This window comes from Vipera ursinii (genome assembly GCF_947247035.1).
Source record: "Vipera ursinii genome assembly, chromosome: Z".
NCBI classification, from domain to species: Eukaryota; Metazoa; Chordata; class Lepidosauria; order Squamata; family Viperidae; genus Vipera; species Vipera ursinii.
In genome coordinates this window covers 67,064,766-67,087,303 of record NC_139517.1, presented here as the reverse complement: position 1 = coordinate 67,087,303, position 22,538 = coordinate 67,064,766, and the positions used below count along the sequence as shown (strand labels likewise).

Below are 22,538 nucleotides of genomic sequence, written 5' to 3'. Positions count from 1 at the left end.
AATTTAAAGTTCCCAGGATAATTTAAGGGCTTTATAAATGAATAGCCAAATCTACCCTTCAATTCTGATGGTCAGATTCATCCAAAAATCATCTACAATTGTTTGAATTCAACCAGCCTCACTAATGACCCTTAAATCAGATCCTAACCTATAGATAGTATTAGTTTAAAACAGATTGTTTAGAGGCTCACACAAATGTCTTTGGTGTACATTTTTAAGGTATAAAATATTACAATAAAAATAACTATTTTGTGTGCTGTAGCAGTTCTTATATAGCTCACAATAAGTGCAGCTTTCAATTCCCTTCCAACCCAACCAAATCCCTCCCCAAATTACTAGTTAAATAAAGGTTAGAAGACAGGTTGAACATGGTTTGTAGTGCAAATAGTAAACAATCTTTTTTAAAAAAAACTTTTTTCTCATTTTTACAAAATATAGAAATGTTGGCCCATTAACTGGACAAACATGTTCCATTCAAGTATCTTTCATTGAAGAACAAAATTAATGGTACTTCCATTGTTTTTTTAAGTCTGGGGGTTTTTTTTCTTTCTTTCTCTCTCTTTCAGATAAAATTTCAAATCAACTTGGTTGCATAGTTCTAATGTCATAAGCACCTTTACGAAATGTAACTTTGTATTTTCTTTCTTTCTTTCTTTCTTTCTTTCTTTCTTTCTTTCTTTCTTTCTTTTCTTTCCTACTTTTTAAAAATGTTTTTGCAAAAATAGTGCAGAATATTAATTGTCATATATATATATATATATATATATATATATATATATATATATATATACACACACACACACACACACACACACATACACACACACACACACACACATGTGTGCTTTTTGTACTTGCCATAAGGAAGCTGCACAATCACATACGTGCATACTCAATGTGTCCTTGGTAGCTACTTGGGAATAAAAGTGCCAGTGAATGAATGTAGTGTTCATACACATGGCTTTGATATAATTTTAATAATATTTTGGATTTAACAGCCAAACTGCTGTATTTTAGGTATGCTATTATCAAGGCTTGAATGTAAAGGTAACATTGAGTAGAGAAAGATATCTCCCCTTGTTGCTAAGTGTGGAATACCATGCAATAAAATATAGAGCATATAAAGATTTCATTGCCTTGATGAGCATTCCTCATCCATACCCTAGAAACAATGTCATTCTTCTTTCTTCTGCTTATCTCTAATTTGAATACTAGATGCTATTATGTTGAAAATGTAACTGTTTTGTTGAATATTTGGTCTTTCCTGTTTTTATTTCAAATTGTCTTCTTGAAATTGTTAAAAAGATTGTCCCAAAGTGTTGATATGCAAAATGCACATAACCTATGAGCACCCACATTCTTCTACAATCATATTCTGGATGTCTTTTTTTATTATATTTTGCCCATCATCATAATAGAGCATAGACATTGGTCGTAGTTTGGTAGGAACACAGCATGACTTGAGGCTGGAGAAAGGACTGTGGCCTCTCATGCGGTAATGATTGATAACAGTGGAATGGAAAGAGAGAGTGGAACTAGATGTGCCTGCAATATGACTGGGACAATCACCTTCACAGTAATTGGCATGGTAGCCTTGTGGGGCAATGATCCAGTCATTCCAACCAATGTCTTTGAAGCTAACAAAGAAGTGCTTCTTGCAGCAAATGTTGACTTTTCCATCACATTCAAGGCCTCGCCTTCGCCGCCTGTGGTGGCGATCCTCTGAATTCGTGGCCAGCATCATTAGGAAGGGCCTATGTGATTGTTCTTTCTCCTCTTCTCCTGTGCTTTCATTACCTTCCATAGCTTCTCCCCTTTTTTTCCTCTTTCCCATCAACACCAGGCTGGCTCCTGTTTCTTGACACTGGTCACAAGTAACCCGCACATCCAGGGAATTCTTTCCCTGATCCAAGAGACCCTGAACACTTTTGGAGACTGGGAAAATGTGCCAAGTACTTTTACGAGTGTCAACTACCTTTTCAGATATGAGAATTTCACTTTTTCCTCCCTTCCGTCCACTTTCCTCTTCCACAAGTAGAGAGCTGCGCTTTGGCAGTTTCTGCTGCTGATAGAGTCTAATGGTCACTTTTGTTCTGGTACAATTACCTTTAGATACTTTGAGGAAAAGCCACACATCAGCTTGAGCTACCACTGACAATTCACTGCCTTCTTTAGAGATTTCAAAATGCAGCATTTTTCTGGCAGGACCTACAATATCAATAAAGGAAGGAAGGAAGGAAGAAAGAAAATCACTTAATAACAGCAGAACAGTTTTTAAAAAAAAATAGAGAAAAAGTAATACTGTAGCAAAGCATTGGCTTTTAAACTATGGATTTTATTTTCTTTGACCCTATTATTGGCAATAAATAGTAGAACTGTTGTGGCCTAGAATAAAATTCCTTGCCCTAAAAGTTTATGTAGCATCCCTTACCCACCTGCACCCAATTTGAGCATTTCTCTCAAAGTTGCTAAAACAACTCTATACCACATGCTTTAAACCAGAATTGAATATTTATAATATTGGCCATTTAAGGAGAGTAATTACAGTATTATTATGTTTTTCTTCACATGTTGTAAAATGGTTCAATCTGCAGATTAGGATGGGAGAAGGAAGGAAGGAAGGAAGGAAGGAAGGAAGGAAGGAAGGAAGGAAGGAAGGAAGGAAGGAAGGAAGGAAGTCTATGTGGATTCTGCCACGAATCCAAGGGGATCTCTCTCTCTCTCTCTCTCTCTCTCTCTGTCTCTCTCTCTCTTACACACACACACAAACACACACACAACATACAACACACATACATACATACATACATCTATCTATATATATATCTCTGTAGTAGATATCTTTGCACTTCTATATGAATTACTAAGATTTGAGATATGATAGTTTGTTCACATCCAACATATAGGTAGTTAGTAATTTAATACATAAGTCTTTTATCTTCCTTAGTTCAGACCTGTATTCAACCATCTAATTTTTCTTGAAAACCAATGTTCTCCAGAAATGCTAGTAAAAATTGGTGCTTGGATGGTTATAATTGTTTCCAGAATGAAATATTTAATACAAAATTCAATACAACACTGTCTTGATCTCATAATCTCAGGTTTTCTCATTTAGACCTAAGGTACTTTTTCTAGTGTTATAACACAGGTACACCACTGACATCCTTAAAATGGAAATGTGGCAGAAAACGTTCTTGAACTTTTGAGGAAATATAGCACATTTATCTGATCCCTCAAGAGTCCATTATTCCAGTACACTTTTCTTTGCCACTACCTTATTAACTTGCAATTATGGTTATTTTTATTTAACCAATTAAAAACATATGTATCAAAATGTATTTAACTTGAAGAATTGTTCTGTGGAAGTGCTTTCTTTGTTCCATTATTTCTGTTGTAAACCTGTGGACAATGCCTACTTCTTCTACTGATTACACTTAAATATCTCAGAGAACATCTCCTACCAAAAAGCAGGATAAGATCCCTTTTTAAAAAATATGTAATGATTTGCATTGCTTTCTATAGCAATGCAAGTATATCCTCTCATCGTCTGAAAGTCAAGCTATCATCAGATGTATTCCTTGCAAAATATTTGTATGACTTTTAAGGAGTACAGTACCTGTAAATCTAAACTGTGATTCAACAGATTATTTAAGAACACACAAGTGATCGAATGCAAAGTGGAATTTATTTCCACCATTTCAGTGAAAGAAATGTATATGCAAATGATCAGCTTTGATGTCCACCTTGTATTATAAAAGAGGACAGAAGCTGCTAATATATATTCACATAACTGGGCATCTATAATTATATGGCTGAATGGCACTACTTACCACATCAACACATAAATAAAACTGGACTGAAATTTCACAGTATGTTTTGCAAATCAAAACCAGATTGCATAGAAGACAAAGGCAAATGAAGAAATGAATGCCATGTCATTGTGACACTAACTCTTCCCTTTTCGCATTGTTTTTTCATGTGTATAACAGGCAGAACTTTCAGTGCAACACTGCAATACTTTCTTCATTACTTTGACAAAACAGTCAGATTTAACAGATATCTCTGGACAATACTGCCTCATTTGAAGCAAAAATAAAATCTTCCCTTAATTCAGGACAATAATTCTCCAAAAGTAGCTTTGCTATGAAAAATGGTATTTTTAAACAAGAGGGGCTTTTTTTTTAACCTAAGTTTATAAATTTCAGTCAAAAAAGATATATTTAACACTTAATCTGACAGAACTATAAAATATCTTGTAATAGAAATTAATATAATATTTTTAAAAATACAATGAGAATAAATATATAAATACAGTTAGATTATGACATGAACTTGCTGGAATGTCAACATTTTCCTTTGGAATGACCTAAACAATCAAATAGGGAGGTATCTTTCCCATTTCAGTCTTTATCTGATTGGCTAAAAGAGGAAGATAGATTTAACATCTTGAGTTAACACAGCAGCTATATAAAGAAAGCAAAATGAAGTATACACTAAGAATTGAATTAGCATCTAATTTTGTCTTATTTGCATTACTATCTTCCTAATCCTAATAGAGTACAACTACTGAACTGTCATGTTAAACCTGTTTATTACATATCAATTCTATGTGGCTATGAAAAAGACACAATCGTGAGACTTTATGTTCCGTATTCATGGTGGCAAGTGCACTTTTGACATGAATGAAATTCTGAAGAAAAATTGAATTCTCTTCTGAATAGGCAGAAGACTGAAGGACCAGGATAGAGGAGAGATTATTATCAAGAAAATCCATCAATATGATTGCTAAGCATCAACACCAACTTGATAGCACACTGAAACGTGTAGAAATTATTATCCAGGAGCTAAGTTAAGGTGATGGATTAAAAGTGAGGAGAGCAAGATTCTAGTTTACCCTCAAGCATGAAGCCAGATGGGTGATCTTGGATCAGCCACTTCCTCTTGGCCTTAAATTAGCATCAGGCTTTGCAACAAATCAGCTAATAAAAAACAGCTTGTGATAGGTTTACTGTAAGAACTAAGTGAACATTGTGCCAAAACAAGCTCATACTGAAATCACGTAAAACAAGTACAATAAAACACAACAACACTAAGAGCTAAGCTTTATCATTATGGATCTGGATATATAAATAATTTTTCAGAATCACAGCTAAATTGGAAGAGCAGATGCAGAGGCAGTTTTCCAATGAGAAAAGAGTTTCTTCAAAGTGTATACAATAATAGAAACAGAAATAGTTCTTTTTACACTTTTTTTGGCTATCATAATGTCAGAAATTACACTGAAACTCTGACCATTATTTTCCATTGTCCACAATATATAGAAAAATATATTCAAGGGTAAGGCATGTATATATGTATGTCAAGTGGGAAGGTGATAGAAAAAGTTATTTGCCACAGAAAACTTATAGAAAGTTCTGAAGTGAGGATTTTGAAGGCCCTGAGTAGAAAAAAAGTTATTTTAGAAATATCTTCTTTGTGTTAAAACCTTCTATGGAAATCATTAATCATGTGTAAGGTTCTGACAATTGTTTATGGGTTTGTTTTTTTGCTAGTACCAGGATTAGCAAATTGATGTTTTATGGATTTGCTAATAGATAAGGGATGGGACATGGGATAAAGAGATATTTTTTCTTTTCATTTTTCGTGTACTTTTTAATCTTTCTTTCCATTCCTTTCTCTTTCTCTGTTTATTTTTACAACTGTAATTAAAATTCTCAATAATCATTTATAAAAAGGAGAAAGAAATCATTCATGTTTTCCAGCATGAATTTTAATTATTTTGCTTAATAAAAAATTGAAATTTCTGTACCATGCAAATTATTTAAAAATGAAGGCTATTTAATACATTTCAAAATATTCCAAGAGTTAAGAAATTATCAAATTTATTTTCTAGGAAACCTATACTTCCTGCTAGCATACTTCCCTGATGTATGGCTATGTTCCTAACTCTTGAATCCATTAGAATTTAGTTGTAAATACTCAATTTTCTACTACACATATATTAAATCTTTTAAATGAGTGGCCATTTAGTATAAGAGATCTGTTATTTAATTTTTCCATTATTCACTGCTACTTAATTTTAAGCTGTTCTGTTTAGTAGTGTAAGTGAATGATTTTATTTTTTGTACAACAAACTTTTGATTTATACTAACATATATTTGGGCATGTTTGGATATGTGCATAACTATGTAATAAATGCAAGTGTGATTAAGCCCCCTTTCACTTTCTATAAAAAATGAAAAATGTGTGATTAATTTCTTGCAGAATAAAAGTAGATATTTATCAGTTAGGATATCCCCATCTCTGGTAGTGGCCTTTAGGAGCTGTACTGTATAATTTATTCTATAAGCTTTCACTAAGGCAGAGATTCCAGGTATACTCATACTTCTCTCAATGGAAAAATATACCCTATCCAGTATCAGGAACAGGTTTTGATCTTATCTTGCTTATGTCCCCAAATGTACATCTAAATATTTTTCCTAAATCTTGAGGCCTGAGAGATAAATTAATCATTCACTCATGTAGGAAAAGGCAAGTGTGTTTCCATGCACTTAGTTTAATAGAAACTCTTTTATTAACATAATTGTTCCTGCATTCCAAGACCATCCTTACATTCTTATGAAGTACCATTTGTTATTATGCCCAGTTCATATGGTGCACAACTAATGTTATATCTTCCACCCGATATTGTTTTGAATATTGCTGTAATGCAGGAGTAACAAACTGATGGCCCATGGGCCAGGTATATGACATGCAGGCCACGCCCACCATGGCTCTGCAATGGCAAAAAGCATCACGATACATCATGTGACATGAACAAATTTGACACCCGTGCTGCAATGTGAATTGCTAACATTTTGCTATATTTTTGAGTGCCAATAGTCTTGAATCTCTATGCAAGAAGAAAATTAATTCAGTCAATATCATCCGAAGCTCTATCGCTATGAATTTTTCTAACAAAACAGTCAGTAAAGGAAATAAACATGTGGATTCAGACAATTTACAGAATATTAACATACCATTTGTCATTTCATACAGTCTTGGGGGAAATATAGTATAGCCAGAAGCATGAGATGTCCAACTGGCACTTAAAAATCTTACTTCTCCCTGCTGTGGCTTTAAAAGTTCAACTCACAAATAAGAAAGTAAATAAGAAGCACAATACTATCAGCAGACACAGATACTCAGCCTGAAACCTGTTTATTGTTCACAGTTGCTATTTTTGAAAAGTGATTGCATAATACCCTTCTTCATTACCTTTCACATTTTTTTTCCAAATCCTGAACAGTTTTTTTTAAAAAAAATCTAGATAGGCTACCTAAAATTCTAAGAATTGTCCTCATGTCTTCTTGTCTTGTGATAGAGAAGTATTTCCTAAAGTCCCTTTGCAGTTTTTTTTAAAAAACAAATCACAGAAATTAAATATGTAGGTTGTTCATATTGAGAACACTGCATAATATCATTAGGTTACAACAAAACTAATTATTGTGCTAGTCTTTGAGTATTTACCAAAGAGATCAATTACATCTAAAAACACTTATTTGGTAAGGAACCATATTTAAATCCCATTGACTTGAGTGCAAAATATTCCTACTAATACATGGAAATGTTCCTTCCATTTGCAAAGAACTGGTAAATTCAAGGAGGAGCTTGATTTTTGGCAAATTTTTGTTTTCTCTTGAAAGACACCCAACCTCTTCAGTAGATTGTGTACAAGGATACTTCAACTAGCAAGGGAATCAATGGAAAATATTTCATAATAGTATAATTCCATGCATAAGACATTGGGTCCAAAATATTGAATTAATAAAGAAAATAATTGAATGCATTTTGGGGAAGAAATCCCACTGAGTTCAAGATGATTCTCTAGCAAGCCTGTTTGTAACTATAGTCTTAACTTAGTTGTAATTAGCTTTCCAATTAATTTTAGTTGCATGGGTGTGAAATGAGTCAAGTCCACCCATTAATTTGATTCACTGAATATCCAAAATCCATCTGAATCACATCCAGATTCATTTGGAGCTTTAAATGACTAAAACTGAAATTGACAAAATTCTCAAAATGCCTTGGACCAAAAAAATCATTTGGTCAAACCTTCAATCAGCCTGGATTTCTCGTATTGAGGCAAGTTGCAGTAGTGATGAACTGATTCATTTTATTTAATTTATTTAATATCCTTCCCAATTCATTGGAAAAGCTAAACTGAGAATGGTCAGAGAAGTAGTGAGAGACCCAGTCTCAGGCCCTAATGCTTCTTCAGGACGTATGTTTGTACATATCACAAACTGGTAATTAATGTTAACTGAATGAGGGTCAGGGAATCACTGCTGCAACTTGCCTCAAAACAAGAAATCCAGAATAATCAAAGACTTAACTCAAAACTCACTTTTTTTTTTTTAAAAAAAGGAGAAAGTTCCTTCTGCACTGCAAAGCAAATTCACCTCAAGATAAATCCTTTCCCACTGTCAAGCAGTAAAAAAACATGTAAAAACTGAAGGAAACAGGAAAGTCTCCCAGAGGCAAAATGTACTGATGCAGTTACCATTAATCTACAACAACGTATTCGTATAGGAACACAGCATCTTGTTCACATATAATTTCAGCTGCCATGGGTATTCCTTTAAAGTACTTACGATTACTGTCTCTTAGTCTCCTTCATCAATACCTTTCTTTGCTTCTGTCATTCTTTCCCAGACTGAAAGAATTTCAGATTGAAAGAATATTTCCAACTTTATTTAGCTTATCACTCCACCTGAAATTTAACTATCATAAACAAGGCATATTGTTTTTTCCAAAAGAGAATGGGCCAAAAGCAAACATCCAACTTGCAAAAAGAAGCAAAATAGTCAAGATTTATAATCCAGCCTTCCTTACCAAGTATCCACTTCAGGCCATGTTGGCTAATTTAAACTCATCAGATGGCCTTCAAAAAAAAGAATGACACCACCAATTTTTTTTCTTTAATAATAGCTAGCTTTTAGCTTCTGAGTATTCTCTTTCTCTCTTCTGCCCCTCCTCCCCCATCCCTTTTCCTTTCCCCATTTGTCTTTGCTTTGTTTCTGAAGATCATATTCTTCAGTAGTTCATCACTGAAGAAATTCTCCAATTTTTCTAGATGAAAAATACAAGAAAAAGAAGCAGCAGAGAGCAAAAAGCCCTGCAAAATTTCTCTTCTAGAGCCTGTAAGATTTAAAAAAAGAAACTTGAAGCTAGGTTAATTTGAATGAAATGGGAAAAAAAAGGGGGGGGGAGTAACCTTAAAGTTCGCCCTCTTGTGGTTAATTGCTTTTATGTCTTCAGTACAAAAATTGAACTACTGGCAATCCTTTTTTTTAATGAATGAATCTGAAAACCTAGTAAATTGTCTCCTTTCAATACTTTATTGCAAATTTATTTTAAAGATCATTAAATTTTCTTTTGTGGAGATTTGCTGTCAGATGTCAAGGAAGTGGAAAATATACATAAGACAACATTAAGACATTTATTTTTAGTAAACCTGCTCAGGTTCAGGCAAAACTTGATATAAATTTGGTTACAGTTTCCATTTATTCCTGATTACTTGATGATCATTATCACTAGAATATCAACATTATTTACAATTTTTTAAAAATTGTTTGCTGAATTACCATTTTTTTTTCCTGTTCAGTCATATCTCCCCCACAGGTGTTTTTCTTTTTTTTCTTTTCAGAAGTGATTTGCCATTTCTAGAGCTGACAGAAAGTGACCAGCCCAAAGTCATCTAACTGGATTTGTGCCCAAGGCAGGACTAAAACTCAGTCTCCTGAATTGTAGCTTGATTCCTTACTTTATAATTACCAACAGCTTCTTATAAATCAAACAGTATATAACACAGTCCAGTAGCTATTAGTCATCTGACTGTAAAATTTAGGGTGTTAACTAGATTACCACAGCTTATTGCAGCAATATTCATTTTTGTGACATTCTTGATAAGTACAGTAATATTCATTCTTGTTTCCCAAAGGTAATTTAAAAGTACAAGCATTTTAGCCAACTGTAAATCTAGTCTTACTAGTGAAAAAGCTTTATGTATTTTTCAAATACCTTTTGTTAATTGTGTTAGAATAAATGTAGTAATTGTAATGCCATGTTAAATTACCATTTTTCCTGCTATTTATTTGTTACTGTTAGTTTAACAAAAGGTAATCTGGATTGTCAGCAGCACCTGCCAAGAATTTGCCTGATCTCTTGAGTCTGAGAACAACTGTAGTTTGATATGTGTTTAGTACATCAGTCTTTGGAATTGTCCATTTCTTATTTCATCTAGAAAGCTGCCACTGAGGCTTTTATTGTTTTTCCCCTTTCAAATTATCTTAGTCTCAATTCAGAAAGAATGCGTGTGTCCTTATGAGAGCTCTATAAACTATAACCTAGAAACTTTCTCAGAATACCGAGCAGGTTAATTTCATAACTTTTGAAACCAATGAGTTAATTTTATTAAATTAAGTTGCTTTCAAAAATTAAAAAAGAAAACAAACTACAATTTTTTCATAGTTTAAGCTTGACAAAACTGAAGATATGTTTCTGTTTATTTTCATTTATTCTCTACTGTTCCATTGAAAAGATAATTGCTTTCAAGAACAATAAGCAAAATACTGGTAAAGAATATTTCTCATATTTTGTTCAATTAGTTTTGAAATATAACCTAAGGCAGATAACATCCTATTCTATAAATGTCCTTTATGATAACATGCAAAGCGTTGTTTCTTGTCTTTTTCAGAATAAGATCTAAAAAGATACCTGATAACCACAAGAGGTCTATAATCAGCATATAAATTGAATATTATGCAATATTGTTTTGTGCAATCAAACTTTTCTTGACCTTCACATTTCAGCATGGAATAAACTAGTGAAGAAAGAGAAATGATCTTGAGGAAGGTCTTTATGCCTGAAGTAAGTTATGTTCTATAGTCTGAATAGAAGAACATATATTTCAGGAGAGTTCAGGATTTTTTGTTTGTTTTCCTGCTTTTGCTATACTGAACTCTAGTCAGTACTGATAACATGACAAATATAATATTGTCATAATTATAATCACAGTAGTTTGAATATTTATAAGTTCTCGTTGAAAGAAATAATGAGTTGCTGGCCTATTGGCTACTTTTTGGGCAATGGCATAGCAAATATTAATCATGTGATTCTCTAAGCCAATTGGGCTGCACACCACAGTTGAAGCGTGTCACAGTTGCCTTTGGAGCCTGTTTTAAGCAGAAACAGTACAAACCTCTAGAACTCACACAATGTTGAGAAACCACAGTTCATTCCATCTGTCTTAGAAAGAGTTCTGTGGTAAACTGGATGCAGTGTCTGCCCATCAGATGGTCTATCAATTTCCCTGCTTCTGACTGTTTACTGCTTCATAGAGTAAAGCCACTGGAATTAAATCACTTCCAACTATCTTTTAAAAGGAGAGAATGAGTCATTTTTCTTTGCTTCATAGCAAACCCTTCTCGAGCAAGCCAGGGTGGAGTGGGGGGGAGTTGCAGTTTGGTAAGTGCTACTCTGACATATATTCCAAGGATAACCATACAGTGGGAATTCATGCCATTTAGCAGCAGGAATGTCTGCTGTTAAACCATACACACTTTTCTGCATATCTTTTTCTGCAAACAGAGCATCTGAGTCAACAGGTTTTCAGAACTGGAAACTCTGAGAGAGTTGTCTTAATTGTTTATATTGCTCCAGCAAACTTTTAAACAAAAATGCTCAGTGTGCCTATGCGTATTTTTACCACCATATGTTGAGCTAAGCAAAACAATGAGATTCCTTGCAAGCTGCTTTGGCATCACTGAAAAATGCTTTCACTAGAGAACAGCATTAATTTCCAGAAAGTTTTAAGTTGTGATTCTTTAATCTCTTATTATTGGTAAGTCTGAATGTATAGCAGTTTGGGCACAGGCTCTCTCTCTCTCTCTCTCCCTCTCTCTCCCTCCCTCTCTCTCTCTCTCCCTCTCTCTCCCTCCCTCCCTCTCTCTCTCTCTGTGTGTGTGTGTGTTTGTGTGTGTGTGTGTACAAAAGCTAAACACTGAAGATAATTCATACATTGAATGATAAAGTCTGTATTTATCATTTAATAGCCACTCAAATAATTACCTGTTTGCAGGAGTGGAAAATGAGTTGAACACTGTAGGACAGTGTTATACATTTTTTAAAAAAATAAGTAGTTGGAAAGGCACCCCATCAAAGTTGCACTCTTTGGCAGAGAACTCTTAGGAGTACCATTTTCTTTGCTTTGTTTTTTCCCCCACTGTGCAAAAGTCAGCATTACAATTTGGATTGCCTACAGCTATTTGTGCCACTTAGTACTAGGTTTTCTGACAGTAGCTGTTAACACTTTTACTGCCCTGAACATTTGCTAGGAACTGTGCAACAAATATTTGTCCTCATCTTGACAGATTTTACAGTGAGTTGATTCAGAAGCTGATTGTAGCTGTTTTTCTTCACTTACATCATTTGCTTATTTACTACCCCATTCTGGTTAGAACTGATCGGTTCTTTTCTCAAGTAGGGAAGGAAGTTCCTACTTCTTAATATCAAATCCAAGAGGTTAGATGTTTGTACTTCACTTATTGGCTAGTTTGGTGAGTATAAATAAAATATCTGCAATCAAATCTGAATACTAGGGATTCACATTCCTTCACACTTTTGCCCTCTACTTTCCGACCACCTCATCTAGAATATAACAATTACAAAGAAAAGTTAATTGCAATTCTAACAACATTGTGCTTCCCTCTCCACCCCACTTCCAATAGCACCCACCTGATTCTGCAAACGTTATGATCTCAGAAGTTTGCTCCATCAGTTCATTCTTTTCTGTTCTTCTTCCAATGTCATTCTCTATTTCTACATTGCCATCCTCTCTCACTTTTCCGACATGGAGTTTCTTGATAGCATTTAAAAGTGCAGCTTTGGGCACTGACTGAGTGATGTTAGGTCTGTCTCTCAAGTGCAACATGTTCAGGATATGCTTCTTTACAGCTTCCACCATCTCAGGCTGGGAGCTGGGCACATTCTTGGAAAGGGTGCCAAGGGCACAGGATGGACAATCAGAAACTACATTGTGCCCATCCGATCCTGAAGTTGGGGAACTTTGCAGTATAATCCAGCAAAATAACAGTACCAATCCTCTAGTCAGAAGCAAAGGCATCCTTGCAGCAAAAGTTGTTGTGATTCCTTTTTTAAAAAGGCAAGGCTTTTCTTCCGCCACAGTTACTTCTTCACCCAGTTGGATTTTTTCCCCCTTCTGCTTCCTCTTTTCTCTTCAGGAAGAACAAAAAGTTTTCTGTGAAGTTTGGTTTGGAAGATCCCTCTCTGAATTCACTAAGTGCAAATGATGTCTTTGACTGTCAGTGAGAGGAGTCTGACTCTGTCGCGCTGTAGGCAAAGCACACGCTGAGAAATAGGCAGAGAGAAATGAGGGAGGAGGACAGCCTAAGTGAGTTGAATGAGAGAGGGAGGGAGTTTTGTCTATGAGTAAAGCTCTGATTGAGAAGGCGGAGGAACAGCTTAAGCCTTCCTTATGCTCATTGCACTCTAGCAATATTTCTCATTTATATTGGCACTCTGGCTTATGATCTGCCACTTTTGCCTTTGAAATAACTTTTTTTCCCCATAGTTGCCTGGTGCTTTCCTGACTCTCCCCCCTTTACACCCCCCCCCAATTAGACATCTCTAAGTTTTTCCTTTTCGAAATCTTTTTCACAGAGTCCCTCAGGCTAATTTAATAGGGTAAAACTGAAATGAGAAGGTTATTTATTGATAGCCTTGGAATACATCTGAACAGCACACAAAGGAGATGTTCAGAAAAGTCCAACTGCTTCCTACTTCAGGTTCTGTCCACAATAATCTGTGGACTGCTGCTAAATCTTGAAGTCCTTTCTCATCCATTGCAACACTTTTAAGATTAATCCATGCTTATGGCTTGGAGAGAACTGACCTAAAAATGACTAAAGTTGGAAACTTTAACAAGTTGACAAAGTCATATTATTAAAAGTGTATCCTTTTCACTTGACTTAATGGAAAATTCTCTTTTTTTCTGATACCACATATTGGAATCCTGTGATTTTTTTAAAAAGATATTGCTTTATTAAGTGACAAATATTTGCTTACTGTAAATGGATTGCCATTAATTTCTGTGGCTGTAAGGTTGTATTGAGGCAAGGATGATATTTCAAAATCTTTGTTTTATTTTGGTCAGATAATAAACCATGTTTGAGACCTCACTTGTTTTTTTCTCCTTCCATTTAATTTATCTTAATGCAAGTTTTTAATTACTTTAATCATAAATCATATAGCTCTACCTATGAATTTACCACTTTTCATATTTTTCTTACATTGTAACTTAAGTTTTAGTCTTTTGGAATGAATAACAGAATAGGCTCTATGATCTCCAAGACAAGTAAAGAATCTGAGGGACAATAATAGCACAAATACATTGTTAATGAAATAAATATACTAAAGGCAGAGGTGGGATTCAGCCAGTTTGCACCATTTCAGAACCAGTAGCTAATTTTTTGTTGCCCAGGTCCAGAATAGACTTCTGGAAATGGCATCCACACAAAGAACCGGTTGTTCACATATTTGAATCCCACCACTGACTAAAGGTTGTACTTTTGTATATTTCTATACAAATTTTTAACAGTAAAAGTAACATTCATTTCATTTTAGATGCTTAGATGTCCTTCGATACCATCAAGTTTGATTACTCTGTATATAAATACTGTCATTTGAAAAGCTATATTTCTTTTTAAAATTCTATTGTGTCACTTCAGTAATTATATTTGCAATATTACCTTCATTCTGGACAGCTTGCCTTTTGTTAATTGCCTAAAAACTTACATTTGAATGTTATCTTTTATGCATGATTTTTCTGGATAAAACATTAGGACTGTCAGTGAGGGAATATAACAGTCATATTTTGCCTTTCTGACCCCCCAGTCTCCTAGTGATCTCTGCCATAGAAACTTGACACGATCTCAAAACTCTCTGTACTGATAGATCATAGAGATTTGTACTATTCTGTACATTTACTTAAAAGTTATACTTAATGTTTTGGGATGGAGTTGAAACTGGATTGGCCAATGCCACGTTACATCAGCATTTCAGTGGTTTTCCTGTATGAGACATACTTTATGACAATTACCTAATGGAAATTCCTATTTGCTTGGCATGACAGAAAACTGCCTATAATCTGCATCTGCATTTTTTTAAAAAAACAAAAACAAAACCCACCTATTCAGAAATAATATACCATTAGATGTTATTTTGTTATATTATTTTGTAAAAGAGCATTTCCTCTTTCACTTAGTCATTTTTTTTAAAAAAAAGAATGATAGTTTCTGATCTTCCTTTAAAACATTCTGGACTTATTGCCACTTGTCTTTTCTCTCCTACTTAAAATAGCTTTAAAAAAGATTAGATACACTAGTGCTGAAAAGAATACTTAAGATTAAATCTAGAAGAATGATATGATGTATTGCAACTTAACAGCTAGCCTTCATATGTGTAAATGTAAGCACATACAACATGCTTACTTAAGGATATCACTAACTTTGCAGTTTTGTGCACTTTTACTTAGAAATAACATTTATTTAACTTGTTTTAAACACTTTATTACCACCTTCAATTGCTGTTAGCATTACAAGGTATCTGAAGAAACATGAGAGATGTAACAAGAATTGATATAGCCAGAGGAAGCCCTTAAAGTAAAATGAATTATTATTTGAACTGGGAGTTTGGGATAGCTGTATTTTTTAAAAAAATAATAATAAAAAAATAAAAAACCTGTGTAGCATTCCATTTTAATATGCAATATTCACTGACTTCCAGAAGAAGAGAAACTGTAATTCTCAGACTTCAAGTCTAAAAATGTAAAGGGATCCTTAACTGCTGGTGAGTACATGGCCATGCAGTGTTGCAGAAAGTGATCTGTTCTGGAATTTATTTAAACTTTTTGGTTTAGCATGTAGCTCTGGGATTTTCTGAAGGGCAAAAAATGAATATGCCTAACCTTTTTGAAATCAGTATTGTTTTAATGCAAATAAAACTCTTCAGAGCATCATGATTCTTGTCGGAAGAAAAGAGCGCTAGCAGGGAGGTTTGTGAGGGATATGGAGTAAAGTGGAGTTGAATAACAAACCAGATTCTGGAGACACATTTGGAACACTGTTTCCAATTTAGAAACAAACAGGGAAGTTGCCTTATTCCAGGTCAAGTATGCACACAATTTCTTCAAAAAACACACTTAAGGAAGTAAAATGTATTAAAATAAGATTCAAAGAAGTCTTTGTATCATTTAAATCAATAGTTTAGAAGAAGAAAAATATTTAAAGAAAAGATCTTAACCTCAAAATAAATTCAAAATAAATTCTATTTTTAAAAATTCCATCTTCTTGCTGATTCTTTTTTAATCCTTCAGATGAATACACGGATTTTCAAGTTATGAGTTACTTCTTAAAGCAATGATCTTGTTACTCTTAGATATCTCTTTTTAAATCAAGTTGTCTGACAGCCACTTCAGAAGATTGTGAGAAAATATTCTAGATCATAACAAATTCACACATAACATGAACTTTACAATTGTTGTGCATAAACTAAGATTATATCTAAATAAAAAGACAATGTTTTTAGGGCTCAATACACATTTTCAACCTTTTTTAAAAAAAACAGGAATGTTATTCAAAATAAGTGCACTTGATTTATGGAATTGTGTGTGTGTGTGTGTGTGTGTGTGTGTGTGTTTTGTGTGTGTGTGTGTGCGCGCAAGCTTGTACAGCCAAAAATGGGTGGTTTACTGCTGATTTCATGATCTGAACAATCTGTGGATTGATGCATTCTGCAAAAATGGGCTAGGGATTACCTGGGATTTATGAGTTATAGACTGTCCACCTCAACCTTAAGTTATTTAACCACATTGTGACATGGAGGGAAACAAATGGAAAATTTGTTTCCAAAATAGTTCCTCTAGAAAGTTTTTTTTCTGTGTCAAGGTTTTCAATGAGAAATATGCAAAACATTTTGAAGAAATGCAACAATTCTCTGAAATACAGCCTTGAAAAAGTTAACTAAAAGCATTATTATCAAACTTTATTGCATTTTGAGCATAATAACTGAATAAGTCTAGCCTGTAGCCTTGTTATGTTGATTGGCATTGTATCTGTTCATATTAAAAGAATTCAAAATATGTGATTTCATTTCTTAGCTACTTACAAGTATTAATTAATATATATTTATTTATATCCTCAAAGATATATATATGCCTTTCCATTTTCTTCTCATGATAACCTTCAAACCATATCAGGTTGATAAATACCATATGAGGAAAGGAGCCTATTGTGGCAAAAAATTTAGTCTAGTAACATTTTTGAAACTAATGGATTTTATTTAAGGCATACATTTTTATGAGAGGAAAGATGATTTTTGATAACATTTGATAATCTGAAAAGCTACCAGAGCCTTGATTTTTTAAGCTGAGGGTGAGTGTGAATGTAATCTGGATTCCAATTCAGTTCTTTAACCAACATGCCATACTGGTTGTCACATAAGAATCTTGTCACCCTTATGTCACAGCTAGTAAAAATGCAAACATTAGTTATGATTCAGGTTGTTTGTTTCCTAGTGCTGAGCACATAACATCAAGCACTTGAGCCTTAGAAACCTATGGCTATTCCTTCGTCATTTATAATTTGTACTATTTCATTTTTCAGTGACATTGTAAGGATTGGAATAACAATGAAAATAAGTTCCATTTGAATAATTGAACTTTCTTTACTATGAATGTGCCTGGAAAAATTATTTAAAGGCAATGCTGGATGAGTTTCACTGTGTCTTACTCATCAGTACCATACATTTCCATACTGACATATGAACTTCCAGGATATTGTATTAAAATCATATATTTAATTAGAAAGTTATTTAAACTCCCTTAGAAAATTAGTTTGGGACTGTGAAGTTCATATTTAAACTAATAATTCTATTGCAAAAATAGTACATTATATTTCCAGCAATCTATATTTTGAAAATATAGATACTGCATTTTCAGATGTATGTTTTTACTTCTGTGAAAAAGGATGAAGTGTCAAAAGAGAATTCAGTCTCATATTTTTTATTTTTAAGATGCTTAGCCTTTTTGCTACCTCCTTATTCTTTCTTTGGGGGTTCAGTGTAGTATTGTAACCTGAAAAACAGTATCACAGTTTCAAAACATCTTTCAAATTTCATTTTGCAAAACCCATGTTCAAAGTGATGATCCAATAGACAAATAGACACCAGCAGAACTGAATTAAACTAAAGACCTCATTTTGCTGCAAACTCCTCTATATATTTTCTCACAACTAATGGCATTTTGTGACTTGAACTACCTCAGTCAGTATGGTAAATGGAATGGTTGTACAAGCCTGTCTAATGACACAGCGTTAGATTCTTAGGTTTATAATATATAGTGTTATAATTTGATAATTCCACTGCAGCTACAGGAGCAAGAAATGCATTGGGTTTGGATAAATTGTAAAAAGCACTGTTGTTCTTTTTTAGAACATGTTCCTTCTTCCCTCAGGGAGATGGGTTACAGCTTTTCCAAATGATGACTAATTCTTTTCACATCCACATCCACATTCACTTCTCTCTCCCTCCCTCCCTCTCCCTCTCCCTTCCCCCCCTCTCTCTAGTTCTTCCACCCACGTCCATCCTTCATTGTTTTTTCTCTCATATTTTTCATTGTTTTCTTCTCCTGTACCTACAGCAGCACCTGCTGGCAGTGAGCCGGAAGGACCCATTTAAACCGTCCTCCACATCAGTTGGCATTAAGGTCTGCCAAGCTGTATTGATGAGCTGCCTCAAATTTTATTTCTCCCTGCCAGACAAAAGTGATCTGATTGATGATGGATGCTTATTTCTTTCAAAATCCAGAGAATCATTGCTAATTAAATTCACTTAACATCTCATAATTAAAATATTGTAAATCTAAATATAAAAGTGAAATTATAAATATATCTGTAAATATAGCTGGGTGGACACTTCCTTCCAGAATACCGCTAGGGCAAAACCTCTGAAATATATTCCTGGTTTTATTTTACTAGATATGCTTGCTAAACAAAAATGTTAATATATCAACAGATAACTTCCTTTTGTACATTTTGCATTTAATCTATGTTAATTATAGAAGGATGACCTGTCATTGCACTTATGAACCAGTAGGGGTTGCTCAATTTTTCTGATGTTTTAAAAAACTTTGGCTCAAAAAGGACAACATGTGAGTCTCTTTGTTTCTGCTTTGAAAGCAAGCATCAAAAAATATACTCACAAAGAACATTGTGTAAAATTCTTGGAATGTCATGCCACTGTAAACTATGCTGATTGAAAAGTCTGCATTTACTTTTTGATCCTGTGGCAAATAAAACTTACATAAGGGAATGTTTTTTCAGCCATAAATAGCAAATTATTAAACTATAGCACTAATTTTGGGAAAATGCATTTCAGAGGTGAGTTAGAATTCTCATTTTCACCTTTGATTTGTAAAACACATAGAAACTTAACACAGGATTAAAGTTTGATATTCCTTGAGTCAAAGGACATCATTTTTTTTCTATTAAACTAATATCAAATCAGAGTAAGATATGCAAATGCATATATAGTCATAGGGCAAATGTAGAACTATAATGCACTCTACACTGGCTATCCTTGAAGACCACTCAGAACTGCAATTGGCCTACAATGGGCTTGGTGACATGACGGTGGTGGATTTGTCACCCATAACTTTGCAAGTTGAAGTAGTTGCCAAGGCCTTCCAGAGGCAATTCAAGTTATTTGTTCTCACCTATAAAAAACCCTTTAGGGTTATCTGTCTCCAATCTTTTCTGCCTACCCATTAAATTCATCAGAGTCAGCAAGCCTCTCTTCTCTTTAATCAAACAATGTTATTTATAGGGAGCTGCAAAGCATGCTTTTTGTTGTTGTTGTTACAGCACCTGTCCTCTGGAACAACATTCCCACTCTGCATTAATTTCATAAATTTTTGAAAACCCAACTTGGCTCCTAGGCTTGACGTTAGGACAAATGTTTTTTGGGCTTTTTTTCTGCAGTGATGGAATTTTCCTTACACAGTTGTTAAATGAAACATCTTTTAGATGTAACTTATCTGGTGTCATGTAGCAGTGAGGAAGTCTATAAATCCAATGAACAAATGAGTAAATAAAATTAATATTACTAGTGTAGTAAAACCCAAAGCAAGATAAAAAAATACACAAACATATTCAAGAAGTAGAAGGAATTAGAACTCTTCAATAACCCGTGAAAGATTATATGAATACAATGACAATTTTGTTGTGCCTTTTTTATTTGCCTTTTTATTAGTACTGTAGATCTTCAATGTATATATCTTATATTCATAGATATACTATAAGTCTATAAACATAAATCCATCATAATGGATACTTAAAAAACTTAAATCAACTATTTGTTCTCGTATTTAATATATATATTATTTTTCTTCTTTTCTTTTGAAAACAGAAAACTCCAGGAACTATTATTGAACTGGAGCAATGAAATTAATCATTTGCTTATTTCTTGGGGAAATATTGCCTATTTCTGTTTCATGATGGGCTGAATGCTCATCTTTGCCTGGCTCCTGCCCACTTAGAAGTCTGAAAGCATGCAAATGCAAATAGATAAATAGGTACCAAATTAGAGCCCACAGTATGTTTCACTTCAGTTTTAGAGCCTATGAAAGACTTGATCATGGATGAATTTGAAACATCATTAGCTTTAGACCAGGCATGTCAAACCTGCGACCTGTCGTGATGTATGTATCGCGACTTTTTCCCCATTGCTGGCAATGGGGTGGGTGCGGTTTTGGCATGACACATCCAGCCTGTGGGCCAGGAGTTTGACACGCCTGCTTTAGACTATCAGCAAATAAATAGTGATGTAACTTTTTCTTGAGATATTAATAGCGTTATATGATAACAAAGGAGCATTTTTTCACTTGATCATAATCAGATTTACATTTAGTTGATGGTCTGATTATGTGCACAATCAAACTGCTTACAATATACATTTATTATAGTATATTATTCTTATAGGTTGAGAACCTGAAAAAATTACCTTCATGTAACTGAGAACATTATAGGCTCATTATTTTCAGAAATAAATGAATGTCTGAGAATGAGAATCCTCCTAAAGCAAATTTTACCTTGATTAATTTTAATTGTTTTCTATTTTCCTTGGATCTCCAGGGGGTTAGGCTCATAATATAGTGTGATACCATCAGATCACTTTAATGTCATTGCTCCATTTACCAACATTTTCTTTTCAGCAAAAATGCCTTAATCAAACTCTAAATACCAAATAAGATGTAAAATTAAAATGAATGTGATATTAATATATTTATCCTTTTCTTTTTCTTTTCACGAAGTGATTCTTTTTCCCACACTGTTTTTTTAACAATTGTTTTCTTAACAATTACACTGAATGCAATGTGGCTTCTTAACCTGGAAATGTGCTCATAGCTAGATGAACAGTGAATCAGTTAGCTAAATAGTCATCAATTATCAAAGATTCATCATTTTAGTTTCTTTTGACCTGACTTGGATCTGAACTGCTGATGTAGATGTGGCAAAGATTCATAAGACAGCAGTTCATTACTAATCTTTGCAGACAATCAGTCATTCGAGGTGCTTTGAAGATTAAAGGGCTTTGTAAGTGCTGAGTATTAATATTGTTATTATTGGTTAGCTTTGATCACAGACAATTGAAGTCATTTCCTATACTATTCCTCTACTGCTTTTTTTCTTAGAATGATATATCCAATCCTGGTTAAGATGAAACATTCAGAAAGTATTTTTCATTTATATGATATGGTTGTAATTATTTATAGAAGGAACTGGGTCATTCTGTAAAGTAGTTTTAAACTTCTGAAGTTCAAATATTGAGAGAGCAGATATTGGCATCCCTGAAAGAAACTGTGGTAGCTCTCTCCTAAAAGGCTCTCTGTGGATCCAGTGATCCCTAATAATCAATTCTCCATCTCTGTCCTAGAATTTTGGAAAACTTTATCAAGACTATGATTACTGGCTAACTGAGAAATACATAAGGGGAAACAATTCATAGGGACTGTTTCTCAATGAGGTTTCAGGTATAAACATGGAACAAATATGCATTGGTTGCTTGTGTTAATACCATTGGTCAGGACTTGGATAGAGACCCCTTTAATCCTTAAATTCTCCCAACAACTTTTGATACCACTGACCATAGTATCCTTCTAAATTTATATTTTTCATATTGGAATAAACATTTTATGCATGGACTAAACTAAAGCTGTTTAGTTCTCTTTATATCCTTGAAAGTACAACTGAAATCTGCAAGATTAAAATTCTTCATAATTTTGTCTCTTTCATTTTTCATTCTGAAAGCAGGATGAAGCAGCTTAGATGTTTTAAGTTTCCCCATTATAACTGGTGGATCATTTTCTCCCCCAAATCAAATCCGGACTCTTACAATAGCTGAAACTGAATCCAATTGCCAAA

General features: G+C 33.9%; 1 protein-coding gene across 1 annotated transcript; it reads right to left on the bottom strand.

The window, feature by feature from the left end:
* Positions 1 to 1,342: 1,342 nt before the first annotated feature.
* On the bottom strand, positions 1,343 to 13,180 carry INHBA (inhibin subunit beta A; the record flags this gene model as incomplete). The annotated part of the gene is made up of 2 exons (XM_083379122.1): positions 12,778 to 13,180; positions 1,343 to 2,208 (listed from the first exon to the last, which is right to left on the bottom strand). The coding sequence occupies exons 1-2, from the start codon at positions 13,163 to 13,165 to the stop codon at positions 1,343 to 1,345; spliced, it is 1,254 nt and encodes a 417-aa protein (XP_083235248.1). The 5' UTR covers positions 13,166 to 13,180.
* Positions 13,181 to 22,538: the final 9,358 nt, after the last annotated feature.